The 15,771-nt window shown below is 52.0% G+C and overlaps 1 protein-coding gene and 1 long non-coding RNA gene across 2 annotated transcripts in view; one reads left to right on the forward strand and one right to left on the reverse strand.

Annotated features, from left to right (window-relative positions):
• Window positions 1–5,955, forward strand: part of LOC138684194 (uncharacterized) — a 154,360-nt gene extending 148,405 nt beyond the window's left edge. The window contains exon 2 of the long non-coding RNA XR_011323570.1: window positions 5,012–5,955. This is a non-coding gene — a long non-coding RNA (uncharacterized lncRNA). The remainder of the gene's footprint in view (window positions 1–5,011) is intronic.
• Window positions 5,956–6,007: 52 nt separating this feature from the next.
• Window positions 6,008–14,898, reverse strand: LOC138684195 (la-related protein 6-like; the record flags this gene model as incomplete). The annotated part of the gene is made up of 3 exons (XM_069777902.1): window positions 6,008–6,887; window positions 7,520–7,614; window positions 14,686–14,898. Coding segments are annotated over 3 exons (1,188 nt in total), but the record flags the coding sequence as incomplete, so codon positions are not given.
• Between the last annotated feature and the right edge of the window lie 873 nt (window positions 14,899–15,771).

A 15,771-nucleotide genomic window follows, 5' to 3' on the forward strand; every position in this document is an offset into this window, starting at 1 on the left:
GAAAATGGCCAGAGAATGGATTGCTGAATTATAACACTGTTTTACAATTGACGTTGTTTTGTAGAAAGATGATAAATGGGGTGAAGTTGCGTATGTTGATTTGTTTTTTAAGATGTGATCATGAAAACTGTAAAAACGTAGATTGTTGGTGGATGATGCTTATGGAACGTATTAGCAGAAAGTATTAATGGAAAGAGAAAGAAAAAGAATTGTTGTATTGGAAAAGAATGTAAAAGGCAGTGTGTTAAGGACGGTGGGGAGGCTGAAGATGTGCAGATGTTGGTCCCAGAGGGGAATCTGGTAAATGTAGAAGGAAGGGATGAGAAAAGGAAATCGCAGGATAGTAGTGATTATCCTTTCTATTATTGTAGTATGCATTGCCATTAGTTGTGTTAAAAGAATGATTGTAAGATCTATCTCTCAGGTAAGGGTTCACCCAGAAACTCTCAGGTAAGGGTTCACCCAGAAACTGAGGAATACATAACTCTACCAAAGCAGACAGACACAACTTATACCAATACATCGGTCAAGGAGGACATACATGTGGTTGAATTGTGACGCAGGTCACGGGGTGGATTGTATGGATTGTCCGGCTCATAGCTCCCAAACAAGTTTCACCATGTCTAGTGCACACAGGCGACTCATGGGGGGTTACAAAAGCGACCCAGCCTTGGGTTGCCTTGAGGCCCTGTCTCTCTGCAGAGATGACTCACTCACGGGGAGCTGTGTAGACAGCTTAGCCCTGGGTTGTCTGATAAGCCCTAAACTAAACAGGGCGGTGGCTGCACCATTCAAAGAACCAAAACCTGAATTGAGCCTTGAAATCCCTTAACAAATAGTATGCCTTGAGTCTCTATCCAGCCACTATTCAGTTGCCCGAAGGAACAAAACCCAACAACAACAACAAAAACCCAAAAGGGAAAGGGAAAGGTATCCTGTGCACTATTTTTGGAGCATGTCTAACTTGTGCACAGGAGGAGGCACTGAAATCTGGTACGGCAAAGATAATGGGTGCAGCCGATCTCATTGAAGCTACAAAATTCAGTGCACTAGAAACTGAAGTGACCAAAACTGCTTTAGAGGCAGGATGGAAGATAAGTGCAGCCTTCAGTGTTCATAATGGACAATTGGAGGTTGAAAAGACATTTTTGAAAGATGAATTAAATTCTGAAAGGGATAAGAATAGAAAACTGCTCGGAAAATTAAATTTGTTGTAAGGAACACCAGCCCACTTCCAGGTCAAGAGCAGGGAGTGAGAATTTTAGCCCAATCTCAGGGAGAACGAGGGGACAGCATCCCATTATACAAGCTCCCTTGAGACGGGCAATAGGGCTGGAGGGACAGCCAGTATTTGTACATGTCCCGTTCACGACCTCAGATCTATTCAACTGGAAGCAATCAGTGGGGTCCTATCGAGAAAATGCGGACACAATGCCCACAGAAAGAAAAATTATTTGCTGAATCCTCAAGGAAAAGGGGGCCAGAATCAAATACTAACCTAATTATGCTAGGGACATCTGATACTGAGTAAAGGGGACTGGGGAGAATATTGAGATTTCCCCAGCCGATCCCCTGGTTCCCATAAAGCTGGGGAACAAAGTTACAAATTTCCCGATAGTTTTCATTAAAAAAATTTCATTCCATAAAACAGGGTTGCTGTTTTAGGGTGATTTCGCAGATTCCCGAGAAGGTGAACACACACACTGACTAGAAGGGGAAAAGCAAGCATTTATTAACTACAGACATGCATTATGCTAAGGGTATCTTGTAAAGCAAATTAACGTACCGACCCGAGGACTGTGAGGAAGATGGACCATCCGTACATTCTTGTGCTGTCTTGCACCACGAGCTCAGCCCAGCAATCGGTAGGTGCCGGCTTTACGTGGGCGTCCCCACGGAGGCAATGGTGGCCTCGCCGTACACCAGCCCCATGCTCTCCAGAAAAATCCCGGTATTTACACATTTGCAGAGGAATGGGTTTCGGCACACATGGCCAGCGGGTGCCAAAACACGCCTCAGTTGCAACATAGGGAGCCTATGACGCATGCGCTCGCTGGCCAGGCGCGCTGCGCGAGCCGTAGCCACCTTGTCTATTGGTTCATGGGCTTTGTACACGTGGCATATTGTCATAATCCAGCAGTCACGCGCCGACCATGCTCACAGATGGACTGAACAAGTGTATTCCAGCAGACCACACCTACAGGATGAACCCCTGCCTGATGCAGAAGTAGAGCTCTTCACTGATGGCAGCAGCTCTATGCTGGAAGGAAAACGAAGAGCTGGATATGCAGTGGTAACAAATGCCCAACCACTAGAGACTAAGGCACTGCCTAGCAACACATCCGCTCAAAGGGCTGAATTAATAGCATTGATGCGAGCTCTAGAACTAAGTCATGGAAAAAGAGTAAATATATATACACACACAGATTCTGAATATGCATTTGGGGTGGTGCATGCAATTTGGGGGCAATTTGGAAGGAAAGAGGACTGTTAAACTCACAGGGAACTCCAGTAAAATATGGGACTGAAGTTATGAGACTGCTGCAAGCGGTTCTCTTACCAAAGGTTGCAATAATGCATTGCAAAGCCCACCAAAAAGGAAATAGTGAAATTATAAAAGGAAATTGGAAGGCTGATTGTCTTGCTAAAAAGGCAGTTCTAAAGGAGCTGAAATTTGAAGAAGCTTTAATTCCAGGGCCTCGTTTAGAATTACCACCACCAAAATATACTGAGAAGGAAGATGAATTAGCAGAACAGATAGACTGCTCCAAAAATGGACAAGGTTGGTGGATAACACCGCTAACGCCATTATTGATTCCTGAAAGAATGATGGAAACTTCGCTCAAGAGATTACATCAGGAGATGCATCCAGGAGAAGACGCATTGACAATAACTGCAAAAAGAAATTTTTTTTTTGACCAAAGATACAAAGGGTAGCAGACATGGTAGTAAAAAAAGTGTACCATCTGCTGTGCTAATAATCCAAAAATTGGGAAAAAAGTTATAGGAGGAATTGTGAAACAAGGAATAATTCCTGGGGAATACTGGCAAATAGATTTTTCAGAGCTACCCAGGTATAACGAATATAAATATTTATTGACATTGGTAGATACCTTTTCTGGCTGGCCAGAGGCTTTCCCTTGCCATGCCAACAAAGAGCTAGAGAGGTAATTAGAATCTTATTGAAGGAAATAATACCCCGATTTGGTATTCCAGAAGGAATCTCCTCTAATAATGGGCCTCATTTTCTTGCAGAAGTCATGCAAGAGATTTCTAAATTTTTACAGATTAAGTGGGAATTACACACCCCTCGGAGGCCACAATCAAGTGGGAAGCTAGAAAGAATGAATCAAACTCTTAAAAGGCAACTTGCTAAACTGTGTCAAGAAAACACAGCTTAAATGGGTAGAAACTTTACCTATAGCTCTTTTACGAATTCGAGTAACTCCTAGGGTCAAAGGGAAAGTAAGTCCTTTTAAGGTTGTTTATGGGAAAGCATATCCCATGAGTCTTTCTAACATCACAGGAGACCAAATGCATATAAAAGGGCAGGCTGATGTTAAAGAGTATTTGATTTCTCTTTCGCATACTTTATCTTCACTACACAGGTATCTAAATCAGAAGGCCTCTCTCCTGTTGGATAAAGGTGGAAAGGACCTCCCACCATGTTATTGAAAACCTGTACTGCAGCCAGAGTAGAAGGAATGGACTCCTGGATTCATTACACGCGAGTGAAAAGAGCACCAGAACCAGATCAGGGAAAGTGGACAGCCACAGACTGGGAAACTCAAATTTCAGCTAATATCTGAGACCATTGAACTTTGAGAGAATGAAGAACCTGAATATTATAATATCCCATTTGGTACTAGCAGTAGGTCAAGAGAATTTGGTTTTACAGCTTATCCAGTCCTTTGGGCAAATCCAGAATGTTAGTGTAACCGCTTGTCTCCCTCCATCTGAGCTGGCAGACAATCCTTTAAATTGGGGAATATTACCTTTCTAAGAAAGAAGAAGAACAACAATGGAAATAGGGTGGTTAAATAAAATATTACATGGAACAGGATCCTCCCTTACTGGATGGCTGGCAAACCTAATTTAAACTTCGACCACTGTTGTCATTATTACAATCATACTTTGTGTTGTTTTAAGTTCTATCAAGAGACTGGTTTTACAAGCCATGGCTAGAGCATATGTAACGATAAAATGAAGTAGTGAGACTTATGAGACTCATATGAAGAGATCTCATAGTCTCAAAGGGGGGTGTATTGGCTTTGTGTGGCAAGGCTTTGGTAGCGGGGAGGGGTTACAGGGGTGGCTTCTGTGAGAAGCTGCTGGAAGCTTCCCCTGTGTCCGACAGAGGCAATATCAGTCGGCTCTAAGACGGACCTGCTGCCGGCCAAGGCAGCACCTCTGTGATAACATATTTAAGAAGGAAAAAAAAAGTTGCTGGGACAGACAGAAATGGCAGCCCGAGAGAGGAGTGAGAACATGTAAGAGAAACAACCCTGCAGACCCCCAGGTCAGTGAAGAAGGAGGGGGAGGAGATGCTCCAGGCGCCGGAGCAGAGATTCCCCTGCAGCCCGTGGGGAAGACCATGGTGAGGCAGGCTGTCCTCCTGCAGTCCATGGAGGTCCACGGTGGAGCAGATCTCCACCTGCAGCCCGTGGAGGACCCTACGCCGGAGCAGGTGGGTTCCCGCAGGAGGCTGTGACCCTGTGGGAAGCCCGCGCTGCAGCAGGCTCCTGGCAGGACCTGCGGATCTGTGGAGAGAGGAGCCCACGTTGGAGCAGTTTTTCTGGCAGGACTTGTGACCCCACGGGGGACCCACGCTGGAGCAGTGTGCTCCTGAAGGACTACACACCGTGGAAAGGACCCATGCTGGAGCAGTTCGTGAAGAACTGCGGCCCGTGGGAGGGACCCATGTTGGAGAAGTTCATGGAGGACTGTCTCCCGTGGGAGGGACCCCACGCTGGAGCAGGGGAAGAATGTGATGAGTCCTTCCCCCGAGGAGGATGAAGCGGCAGAAAATAACGTGTGATGAACTGACCGTAAACCCCATTGCCCGTCCCCCTGTGCCACTGGGGGGGGTTGGTAGGGAATCCGGGAGTGAAGTTGTGCCCAGGAAGAAGGGAGGGGTGGAGGGAAGGTGTTCTGAGATTTGGGTTTATTTCTCATTACCCTACTCTGGTTGATTTGTAATAAATTGAGTTAATTTTCCCCAAGCGGAGTCTCTTTTGCCAGTGATGGTAATTGGTGAGTGATCTCTCCTGTCCTTATCTCGACCCACAAGCTCTTTGTTATATTTTCTCTCCCCTGTCCAGCTGAGGAGGGGGAGTGATAGAACGGCTTTGGTGGGCACCTGGCGTCCAGCCAGGGTCAACCCACCACAGGGGGAAATGATGTACTTAAGAAATTATGTACTTAAGCCACACGAAAAAGGCCACAAAGGTCTTGTGAAACAAGATCCCCTTTGTATAACCAATGCATGCCTTGCTAACAACTGTGCCCCTGAAGAAGAACTAAAAGACTGAGAAGAAGGGAACATCCTACCCCAGGAGGCGCCAAAAAGTTGAATAATTGCTAATAGGCATGAAGTCAGAAAAATCTTCGAAAACTGGAGGAAAGGTAAAGAAAGGTGGCAGGGGGAGATCATGACCACCAACTCAATTCCACACCAAAAAGACTTACCCCCCCACTCTCCTTGAGCATGTGCTGTAAAAGAAAAGAACACTGTACCTTTAATTCCAAGCAGGGAAACTTTAGCCCAATGGAAACTGTGCGAGATAAGCGACTCCCAGTAATAGTTTTTGGAAGAACTTTGGAAATTGAATATGTATAACTGAACTGTATAAATTGCTTGCCCGTTTAGGCATGAGGGGTGCTAGCTTTGCGGATTACCACCTAGCCCCCATCTTTGCGTAAACAAGAACTGGAATAAAATACCTCTGCTCTGTGTTTATATTGGCATTTTGCACACCGGGTGAATGACCCCACTTCTGGGACAACAGTGGGGCAGGCAAAGCACCGCATCCCGCAGGCCGAGGGGCTCAGGCACCCACGTCGCTGCCGGAGGATTGCCGGCAAGAGGTTTGGCATCTGGAGAGGGGCTGCTGGGCCAGGGTGCCCAGGCACCCACCCCACTCCCCCAGCCGCAGCCACGAGTGCTCTCAGTGCTGGAGCAGAGGCCGTAGCAGCTGCCTGTGCCCAAGCCTGTCCCGAGCGGAGGGAAGACTTTGCTGGCGAGGAGCAATCCAGTGAAGGCATTGCTGAAATTGCTGGGCTTGAAGTTGCTGCCGGGCCAGGAGGGTGCCGCGGGGTCCTTGTGCAGGAGGAGGGGTGGCAGCGCCTGGGCACCGTTCAACTCCGGGGAGCTGCAGAGCAGGGAGTCCCCGAGGCCGTTGGGGAAGGTCGCGGCCACCGCCTGCGCTTTCCAACCCGGCTGGTCCATCAGCTCCTCCGCCACCTCCCTCTCGGCCCCGGCTGTCTTCTTGGAGCCCTTCCCGCAGAGCCGGACCACCCTGATGCTCTCGCCACGCGGACAGCTCTGGTGGCCGAGGTCCTCAAGGCTCCTCAAGGCTGAAGCGCTCCCCAGGCTCTTGTACTCCACCAGTGCGCAGTGCTTGCTCAGCAGCTCGGGGAAGTCTGACGTGTATTTCCGCACATCCGAGGGCAGCTTGCGGCCCGGCCGCAGGATGCGGATGGAGGCGATGGTGCCGAAGGGGCTGAACATCCTCGTGATGGTCTTGAGGAAATTCTTCTGGAGCAGCAGCAGCACGTCCTGCTCCAGGGTCAGCAGCTCCCAGGCCAGCAGCAGTCTGCTGGGGGGGACACTCAGCAGGGACTCGGGGATGGGGACCCATGATACCGAAAAGCCAGTCGAAGAAACTCTCTAAGACTCATTTTGGAGTTTTAGAAAGTAGGCATTCTTTATTGCAGCGCTGGATGCACGGGGGATAGTTCCACCTAGCACGCGTGCCACAGCTTCAGCACAAACAGGTTATATGGAGTAACCAATTACATATTAATCAGATTAGTATACATATACATAAAAGTTATTGTAACTGAGTATCATAGTATTGCCTACATCTGATCACATGCAACGGTTCTTCATTTGAGTCAAAGGGCTGCTTTTGCGACCACCGATCCGTTTCAAATTCTGTTGGCTGACCTTCAAGTCTTGTTCGTCATCCTTGTTCTTTGATCTTGGAGCTTAACATGGTTTCAGTCATATATGGTCAGTTTCAATATTAATCTTATCTAATGTACAGGAACATCCAGTCATAAGAGCAAAGAACTGTAAAACTTAGGAGTAACTACCTCTACTAGTTAATTACTTGGCTACACTTCTGTCTCTTTTTTCAATCATAGTGTTAGTATAAGATTTCTAATAATTATTTACCAAATCTCACTTTTACAGTCACCTAGCAGCAAACCAGTTTCCACGGCTGGTACAAAATATTAAAACCAACAAATATTTAGACATACCATACAGAATGTATGGACATATGCTATCACCCACCGCCTCACTTTGGTGCCCTCCTCGTTCACCTCCAGCAGCTCTGAGAACCGCAGGGTGTAAAGCGTCAGCCACCAGTCATGCGTCAGGTATTTCACCTGAGGGACAGAGGGGGCCACTGTGTCACTGTGAGTCTCCCCAGGCAGGGACCACCCTAAACCCATCATCGAGGCAGGCTGCACCCCCATCAACCTGAGGTCATGGCAAGGCAATATCCCCCTTTCAGGATTTGTGGGAGAAGGCCGCCTGTGCTCCTGGACCATGGCAAGAAGACACAGCTTCCCTGTACATCACACCACCAGTGCTTCCCTGCAGTTTTTTAGTTAAGGCATGATCTCTCCCAGAGCAGCCTGGGGGAACCACGGGCAGAAGAGGTGAACCCAGCCCTGGGCTTGGGGTTTGAGGACCCCTCACCGCTTCCCCAGCCACCCTCCCTGGGTGGAGAACTGCTGCAGCACGTTGAAGGCAGACAGCAGGGCCCAGCTCTGCACCACCAGCGCTTTGCCGGGACACAGGCAGCCTGAGCAGAGCCTGGACCTCCCCGAGCACCTCACCGCAGACAGCCAGAGCACACCCAGACACCCAGGCATCCTCCACGTGGAGGCCACTTCCCACCCCAGCTGGCCAACGCAACAGGCTGCCTACCTTCTTCAAGGACGTCAGCAGTTTGATGCTGACGAAGCCCATCTTGTTCTTCTGGACATGTTTCAGGTGAACTCTGCTCATTATAATACCAAAACACACCTCCACCCCCAAAGTTACCCATCTCCAAGGTGCGACCAACCCCCACTGAGCACGCGCTCTGAATTTTCTCTAGCGTATACCTTTAAAAGCAAAGCGAGAGAACTTTATACCAATCAAAGGAAAGGTATGTGTGACTAGAGTCACTCAAGCTCCACCGAAAAACTCAGAAAACATAAAAGGGCTTAAGAGAGGAGAAATGCCAGGGAAGACACCATCACAGACAAGTCGGGAGGACATCGCTGACTTCTGGGATCAGTCGATGGGCTGAGCCTCTCTCCCCCCCGCCATAGGGATGCCTATTGCGTGAGATTTGAACACTCGGCTGTACCGAGTGCTTCCCCGGGAAACTTAGAATTCTTTAGAGCTCTTTTCTTTCATCATTTAACGCGCCTGTAGGCAACGGTATTGTCACCTGCACGTGCTTTGCAGACAGTCTATTTATCACGGGCAATCCAAAAGCACCTGTACCGTTGCTTTAATAAACTGCGCTGCTCATTCATCTAGTCGTGATAATTTGTTAGCGCAACCAAACTCCCTAAGTCTGGTCATTCTCGTGCATTGAACGCAGCTAAGCCAGAGTGCAGTACGCTATTAAGGGCATCCCTCATCATGATAGTTCAGCACATTGAACGCGACCGCCCTTAGAGCGTCGAATTGGACATCACTCAGAAATTAAACCCAGCCGTCCCTAGCTCCTCTGACATCTGAGGATAAGCTGGAACGCAAGGCGGTTTATTTTCTGCCAAACTTCTGGACTCAGTAACGCCACACAGCCCCCGGGGCCGGCACCCCAAAGGCCTTCCTCCGAAGGATGCTGGGCCCAGGGGCGGCGGGCAGCGCTGCGCACGGGGGGCCCCCTCACACCACCCCCCCGTGTCGCAGTGCCACCACCCGGCAACGCAGCAGTCACAATGCCCCGGGGCACTATAAAAGGGGCAGCCTCCCCTGTCCCACTGCCTGGCAGGCGGCCCAGAGACATCCCAGAGGAAGTCTGTGAGGAGCCGCTGGAATTACTTGCCGGGCGCTGAGGGAGGAAGACCGGAGGCTGCACCAGGCTGCTGGAGACGAGAAGAACCACCAAGCCCTGGAGGTGCCCGAGGCCATCAGGCTTTTTTGGATGGAGAGCTGTGGCAAGACCAAGGGAATGCCTTCTTGAGGAGCACTGCAGAGCTCGCCGTCCTCACTCCCTGCGGAACCAGTGGCAGCAGCCGTAAGAAGTGGGATGCAGAGATGTTGCCAGGGCTCCCAGTGCTTTGGAGCACCCGCTGGTGGCCCGAAGGCGTGGGAAGGATTCTTGCCCCCAAGGTCGATCAGGCCGGGGGCACTTGGCCACTCTCGGAAGCCCCGAGGTGGCTCCAGGTTCAGGGAGAACAGGGCTTGGGCATCCCCTGGGGGGCGTGACCAGCCTGCGGGACCAGGAGGCAGGTCTTGCTCACACGTGCTCAGGGAATAGCCGATCGCCAGCTCTGGGGTCAGGAAGGAATTTTCCCCCGGCGCAGATTGGCACTGGGCCCCGGGGGTTTTTTGCCTTCCTCTGCAGCACTGAGCAGGACCACTTGTCAGGGCTCCTCCGGTCCGTTTTGGCTAGGTTACTGCCTGCTGCTCGTGCAAGATCTTGGGTAGCAGCCCCAGACTCCTAAAAGGAAGCTACCCTCGAGGTTTTTTCTTTTTTGGAGGAAGCTCTCCCCTTTGGGATCCACCTGTGACTCCTCCCAGGCATCTCCCAGAGCCTTTTGGCCTTTTCATAGCTATCTTTTCTTAGGATCTTAGGTCCGTAAAGCAGAGGCCAAAAGATTCTGGGAGATGCCTGGGAGGAGTCTCGGGTGGATCCCGGAGGAAAGAGCTTCCTCCAAAGGAGAAAAATCATCCGGGGTAGCCTCATTAGACAAGTCTGGGGCTGCTACCTGGGATCTCAGCTCCTTATAAGAAAAGGCCAAAAGACTCTAGGAGACGCCTGGAAGGAGTCACAGGGGGATCCCGGAGGGCAGAGGTTCCTCCAAAAAAGAAAAAAACCTCAAAGGTAGCTTCCTTGGAGGAGTCTGGGGCTTCTACCTGAGACTTTAGGTAGGTAAAGCAGAGGACAGAAGACTCTAGGAGATGCCTGGGAGGAGTCTCAGGTGGCTGTCGGAGTTGAGAGATTTCTCTACAGGAGAAAAAAAATGTCTTGAGCTACTTACTTGGAGGAGTCTGGGGCAGGTAGCTGGGATCTCCGGTCCCGAATGCAGAGGTCAAAACATTCTGGGAGATGCCTGGGAGGAGTCTTGGGTCGATCCTGGAGGAGAGAGCTTCCTGCAAAAGAGAAGAATCGTCTTGGGTAGCTTCCTTGGAAGAGTCTGGGGCTGCTACCTGAGGCATTAGGTAGTTAGAGCAGAGGCTAAAAGACTCTGGGAGATGCCTGGGAGGAGTCTCGGGTGCATCCCGAAGAGGAGAGCTTCCTCCAAAGGAGCAAAATCATCTTGGGTAGCGGCCTTGACGAAATCTGGGGCTGGGCATCCCCTGGGAGGCGTGACCAGCCTGCGGGACCAGGAGGCAGGTCTTGCTCACGTGCTCAGGGAATAGCCGATCGCCAGCTCTGGGGTCAGGAAGGAATTTTCCCCCGGCGCAGATTGGCACTGGGCCCCGGGGGTTTTTTGCCTTCCTCTGCAGCACTGAGCAGGACCACTTGCCAGGGCTCCTCCGGTCCATTTTGGCTAGGTTACTGCCTGCTGCTCGTGCACCACGAAGATGGCCTCTCGTGCCCTGCAGCTAGGGGGAGGAAGGCTTTTTTTCCCCCACGGTGGGCTAGCAAGTGTCCCCGGGGGTTTTTTGCCTTCCTCTGCAGCACTGAGCACGGCCCCTCGCCAGGGCTCCTTTGGGCCGTTGTGGCTAGGTGCCCGCTGCTCGTGCTCCACGAAGGTGGCCCTCGTGCCCCGCATCCGGGGGGAGGAAGCTTTCTGACTCCCAGGCCGGGCTCCAAGGGATGCTCCCGGGGGTTGCTTCTTGTCCTCTGTAGCACTGAGCACAGCCCCTTGTCAGGGCTCCTCTGGGCCCTTTCGCCTAGCTCCCTGCCTGCTGCTCTTGCACCTCCAAGGCACCGCTCGTGCCCTGCCTCTCTCGGGCTCTCTTGCCCAGTGCAAGTCTGGAGCGGGAGCGGGAGCGAGCTCTGCTCTTCCCTTAGCTCCATTTCCCCAGGGCTTATGGCTTGGGCAAAACAGCCTGTGCTTGGAAGGGCTCCAGGCTTGCTGCCCCATCACGAGCTGCCACTTTTCACCTCTCCCTGCACGCAAATCAAGCGCAGGGCCGGCACGAGAGCGCCTTTTGTGCATCGTTGGCCAAGAAGCACAGCGGCGGAGCAAGTTGCCGAACGCAAAAATACGCTTTTCACCTCTACCTGTCATACTTTGGAAAATACCCCACGGTACCACACACCTCCTCCTCCTCCTCCTTCTTCTTTTGTGTGTGGTCGGTCCTGATCCTCATTCTGCACGTTCTCACTCTTCAGGAAACAGGGACTGCTTGGCCTGTATTCCTCCTGCTACTTTCTGTAGCTCTGGGACTTGCCTTTGCCAGGCTGCAAAGGATGTTTTCTCAAGCTCAACTGAAGAATGCATCAGCCTGCTCCTGGCTACACAGGCACATTGTGTTAAGGCTTGTGAGCATCAGCTCTGAAACAGACTCAGAAAAATAAAAATAATAGCCTGTTTCCACTTGCAACCTTTGTGTTATGTGTCCTTCAAAGTGGTTTTGGAGCTGAAACCCCCCTGGCGTTTCAGGCAAATAACAGTCTCGTTGGTATTTGACTCATGGTGAGCACAGGGAACAGAGCAGAGTAGAACAGAACAGAATAGAATGGAATAGTTCAGCTGGAAGGAACCTACAACCATCATCTAGTCCTGACCATTACCTGACCGTTTCAGGGCTGACCAAAAGTTCAAGCATGGTATTAAGGGCATTGTCCAAATGCCTCTTCAACACTGACAGGCATGGGGCATCCACCACCTCTCCAGGAAGCCTGTTTCAGGGTGTGACCACCCTCTTGGCAAAGAAATGTCTCCTCATGTCAAGTCCAAACCTCCCCTGACAGCGTGGTAGCAAGTGTCCCTTGGTAAGGAACGGTGAGGAAACCATGCATGCTCTCTACATCTCTGCAGAGTTCCTGCAGAGGGAACCAAACCCCTGTCTTTCACCTCTGGCATCACCACAACCAAAGGAATGTCTGTGGCCTACATGCCCTTATTTACATAGTCTGAAGGTACAGATCCATTTTGGCACCAACGCACAAAATGGCAAGGAGACTACCTCTCTTAATCTCTCAGTACTCAAAATACTAAATCCTAAAGGAAAAGGAGACTTGCCAGGGTTTGAGGCAAGATCCGAACATCTTGCCACAAACCGAGGTAGGCAAAGAACTCTCAGAAAGGTTCAAGTCACAGGTGAGCTGTGGAAGTTTCACCCATGGCTGAAGCGCCTTTGGTATCCCGTATAAACACGGCCAACGCGTGTGTTTAATAGAAAGGCTGCGCAGCTGGGTTTCAGTGGGACAAGGGGATGTGACGGCAATAGCAGCAATGGGCTATTTTGACAGTTTGGAAGAGCTGTCTGTCCTTTGCCTGGCTGGGCTTTGGTCACGGATCCAAATGGTCCATGTCTGAATACGACCAACCTTTCCTTCCACCACACCGGGGTCACCTCCGCGCACTTGTTTCTCAAAGCCTGGCTTACTTCCGTGGCAGGCTCTTGGCACCCACCATCCCAGCCTATGGCTCTGGTTACACTTTGGCTTGCCTCCAGGCTGCCGCTGCCGAAATCACCCCGCTTACGCCCCACGAAAAGGGGTTGTGTCCAGCCACATCAAGTCCCTGCTCCTCCTGGCTGCGGGGCTGCATAGGCTTTAGCTCTGGCGCAGAGAGGGGACGGCTAATAGGGGCGGTCTCTGCGCTGCACGCTTGGTTCCTGCCATGGCCCGAGAGAAGAGGAACAGCACCAGGCTTCTCCTTGCGAGCTGAGTGGCAGAGCAGGCGCCAGGGACACCCAGCAGCTGGGCCCAGGGCATGGCCGCCAAGGGCAGGGAGAGACCCCCGGGCCTCCCGGGCACAGCCACAGCCCGTGGAATGATTGCTGGATGGAGGTGACTTGTCGGTATGACACACGTCCCCCCGCCCCTGAAGGGAAGGTGAACCTCCAGGGAGGAACGCAGTGCACACGTAAAGAATCGGTTCTGTGGTAGCTCCCTAAGCAACGTGACCTGCAACTTTAGACGTCAGCAACACCAGGGAAGCTTGGTACGCTGACTCTGAAAAGGAACACAGAGGGTGGAGCGGAGCCGAGACCCCGCGGCCAGGCTCGGTGATCGCAGGGGTAGGCAACCGGAATGATCGGAATGAGAACGCTTGGTCCCTGCATTGAATCCACTGAAGCAAGGAGGTAAAATAACGGCGGTTCTGTCGAGCTAACGCCACTTCTGGTTTATATCACACGTGCCCACTTCTGGGGTACTCACACGCAACAGCAGGTCCTTTGGGTGAACTTTGCTCATTACAACACCAAAACACACCTCCATCCCCAAAGGTACCCACCTCCAAGGTGCGACCAACCCCCACTGAGCACGCGCTCTGAATTTTCTCTAGCATACACCTTTAAAAGCAAAGTGAGAGAACTTTATACCAATCAAAGGAAAGGTATGTGTGACTAGAGTCACTCAAGCTCCACCGAAAAACTCAGAAAACATAAAAGGGCTTAAGAGAGGAGAAATGCCAGGGAAGACACCATCACAGACAAGTCGGGAGGACATCGCTGACTTCTGGCATCAGTCGATGGGCTGAGCCTCTCTCCCCCCCGCCATAGGGATGCCTATTGTGTGAGATTTGAACACTTGGCTGTACCGAGTGCTTCCCTGGGAAACTTAGAATTCTTTAGAGCTCTTTTCTTTCATCATTTAACGCGCTTGTAGGCGACTGTATTGTCACCTGCACGCGCTTTGCAGACAGTCTATTTATCACGGGCAATCCAAAAGCACCTGTACCGTTGCTTTAATAAACTGCGCTGCTCATTCATCTAGTCGTGATGAAAAACAAAAGAAAAGAGAAAGCCCCAAACCCAAATGTAAAGGAGCCTCAGCGCCGGAGGACGAGCTCTCCTCTCTCAAAGCAGCCTGGGGGAACCACGGGCAGAAGAGGTGAACCCAGCCCTGGGCTTGGGGTTTGAGGACCCCTCACCACTTCCACAGCCACCCTCCCTGGGTGGAGAACTGCTGCAGCACGTTGAAGGCAGACAGCAGGGCCCAGCTCTGCACCACCAGCGCTTTGCCGGGACACAGGCAGCCTGAGCAGAGCCCGGACCTCCCCGAGCACCTCACCGCAGACAGCCAGAGCACACCCAGACACCCAGGCATCCTCCACGTGGAGGCCACTTCCCACCCCGGCTGGCCAACGCAACGGGCTGCCTACCTTCTTCAAGGACGTCAGCAGTTTGATGCTGACGAAGCCCATCTTGTTCTTCTGGACATGTTTCAGGAGGAAAGCATCCTTGGCCAGGTTCTCGTCAGAGAGGTGGAATTCCACCTGGGACGCAACCCTCCTGACCAGCTGCCGGTCAGGGACTGAGTAGCTGCAGTCCAAGAGATCAGCCCCCAGAACATCGCTCGCATCGCAGAAGCTCCCGGCAAAGCAGCAGGGACACGGGTGTGACTTGGTGGCCTTTGGGATGTGCAGCACTGCCCGGTCCCAGCCACAGCGGTGCAGATGGCAGAGTGTTGAGGAGCGGGGTGGCTCAGCTGCGCTCTGAAATGAAACGGAGTTTTATGGTTTTAGAAGCGCGCTTGCCTTCACGCCCCCAGCATCGGTCCCTGCCACAAGTTACGCAGCAGATGGCCTTGCGCAATCTTGCAGCCAGAGGTGCCTCACCAACAGAGCGCCATCTCTTTAATTAACAGGATACAGGCCAGGAGAGATCTTTGGCCTCCGGTTCACGGCAGTTGTCCCGACTCCCCCAGGCCACACACTGTTCACACAGCGGGAGCGAGAGGCCCGTGTCCTTGGTACCAGGGGGTCCTTGCTAGTGCCGAATCCTCCAAGCACGAGGAGGGGATGTACTAACCCCATCCCTGGGGTCCCGTAGAGCGCAAACAGCCCCAGCGCCCCGACACCGGACGTTGGGCAGAATCCAGTCCTTTTCTGGGAGCACGCGGCGGCGGGTACCGTCTCCTCCTGGGTGTCACGCACCCAGGGAAAGCGCCGCCCCCTCCGAGGGGGATCCAGAGCTGCTGCTTTTCCCATCAGGAGACTAAAAGACCTGACAGCACTACTGGAGCGAGGGCTGGGGGAAAGCGTGCCACCGAGCGACACCGCGTGACCTTCCTTCGCGCCCTCGAGGTCCTTTTTCCTATTTCTGCCTCGCTCCGGTCAACGCAGCGAACAGAAGCACGGGCAACAGTCGCAAACGCATTTGCCATCTGGCGCAAGGAGGCTGCGGCTGCAGCTTGGTCCCCGCTCGGCTCGGCTGAATCAACTTGTTCTTCTTCCCCCACCGGAAAA

The sequence above is a fragment of the Haliaeetus albicilla genome, unplaced genomic scaffold (assembly GCF_947461875.1).
Source record: "Haliaeetus albicilla unplaced genomic scaffold, bHalAlb1.1 scaffold_39, whole genome shotgun sequence".
Lineage (NCBI taxonomy): Eukaryota > Metazoa > Chordata > Aves > Accipitriformes > Accipitridae > Haliaeetus > Haliaeetus albicilla.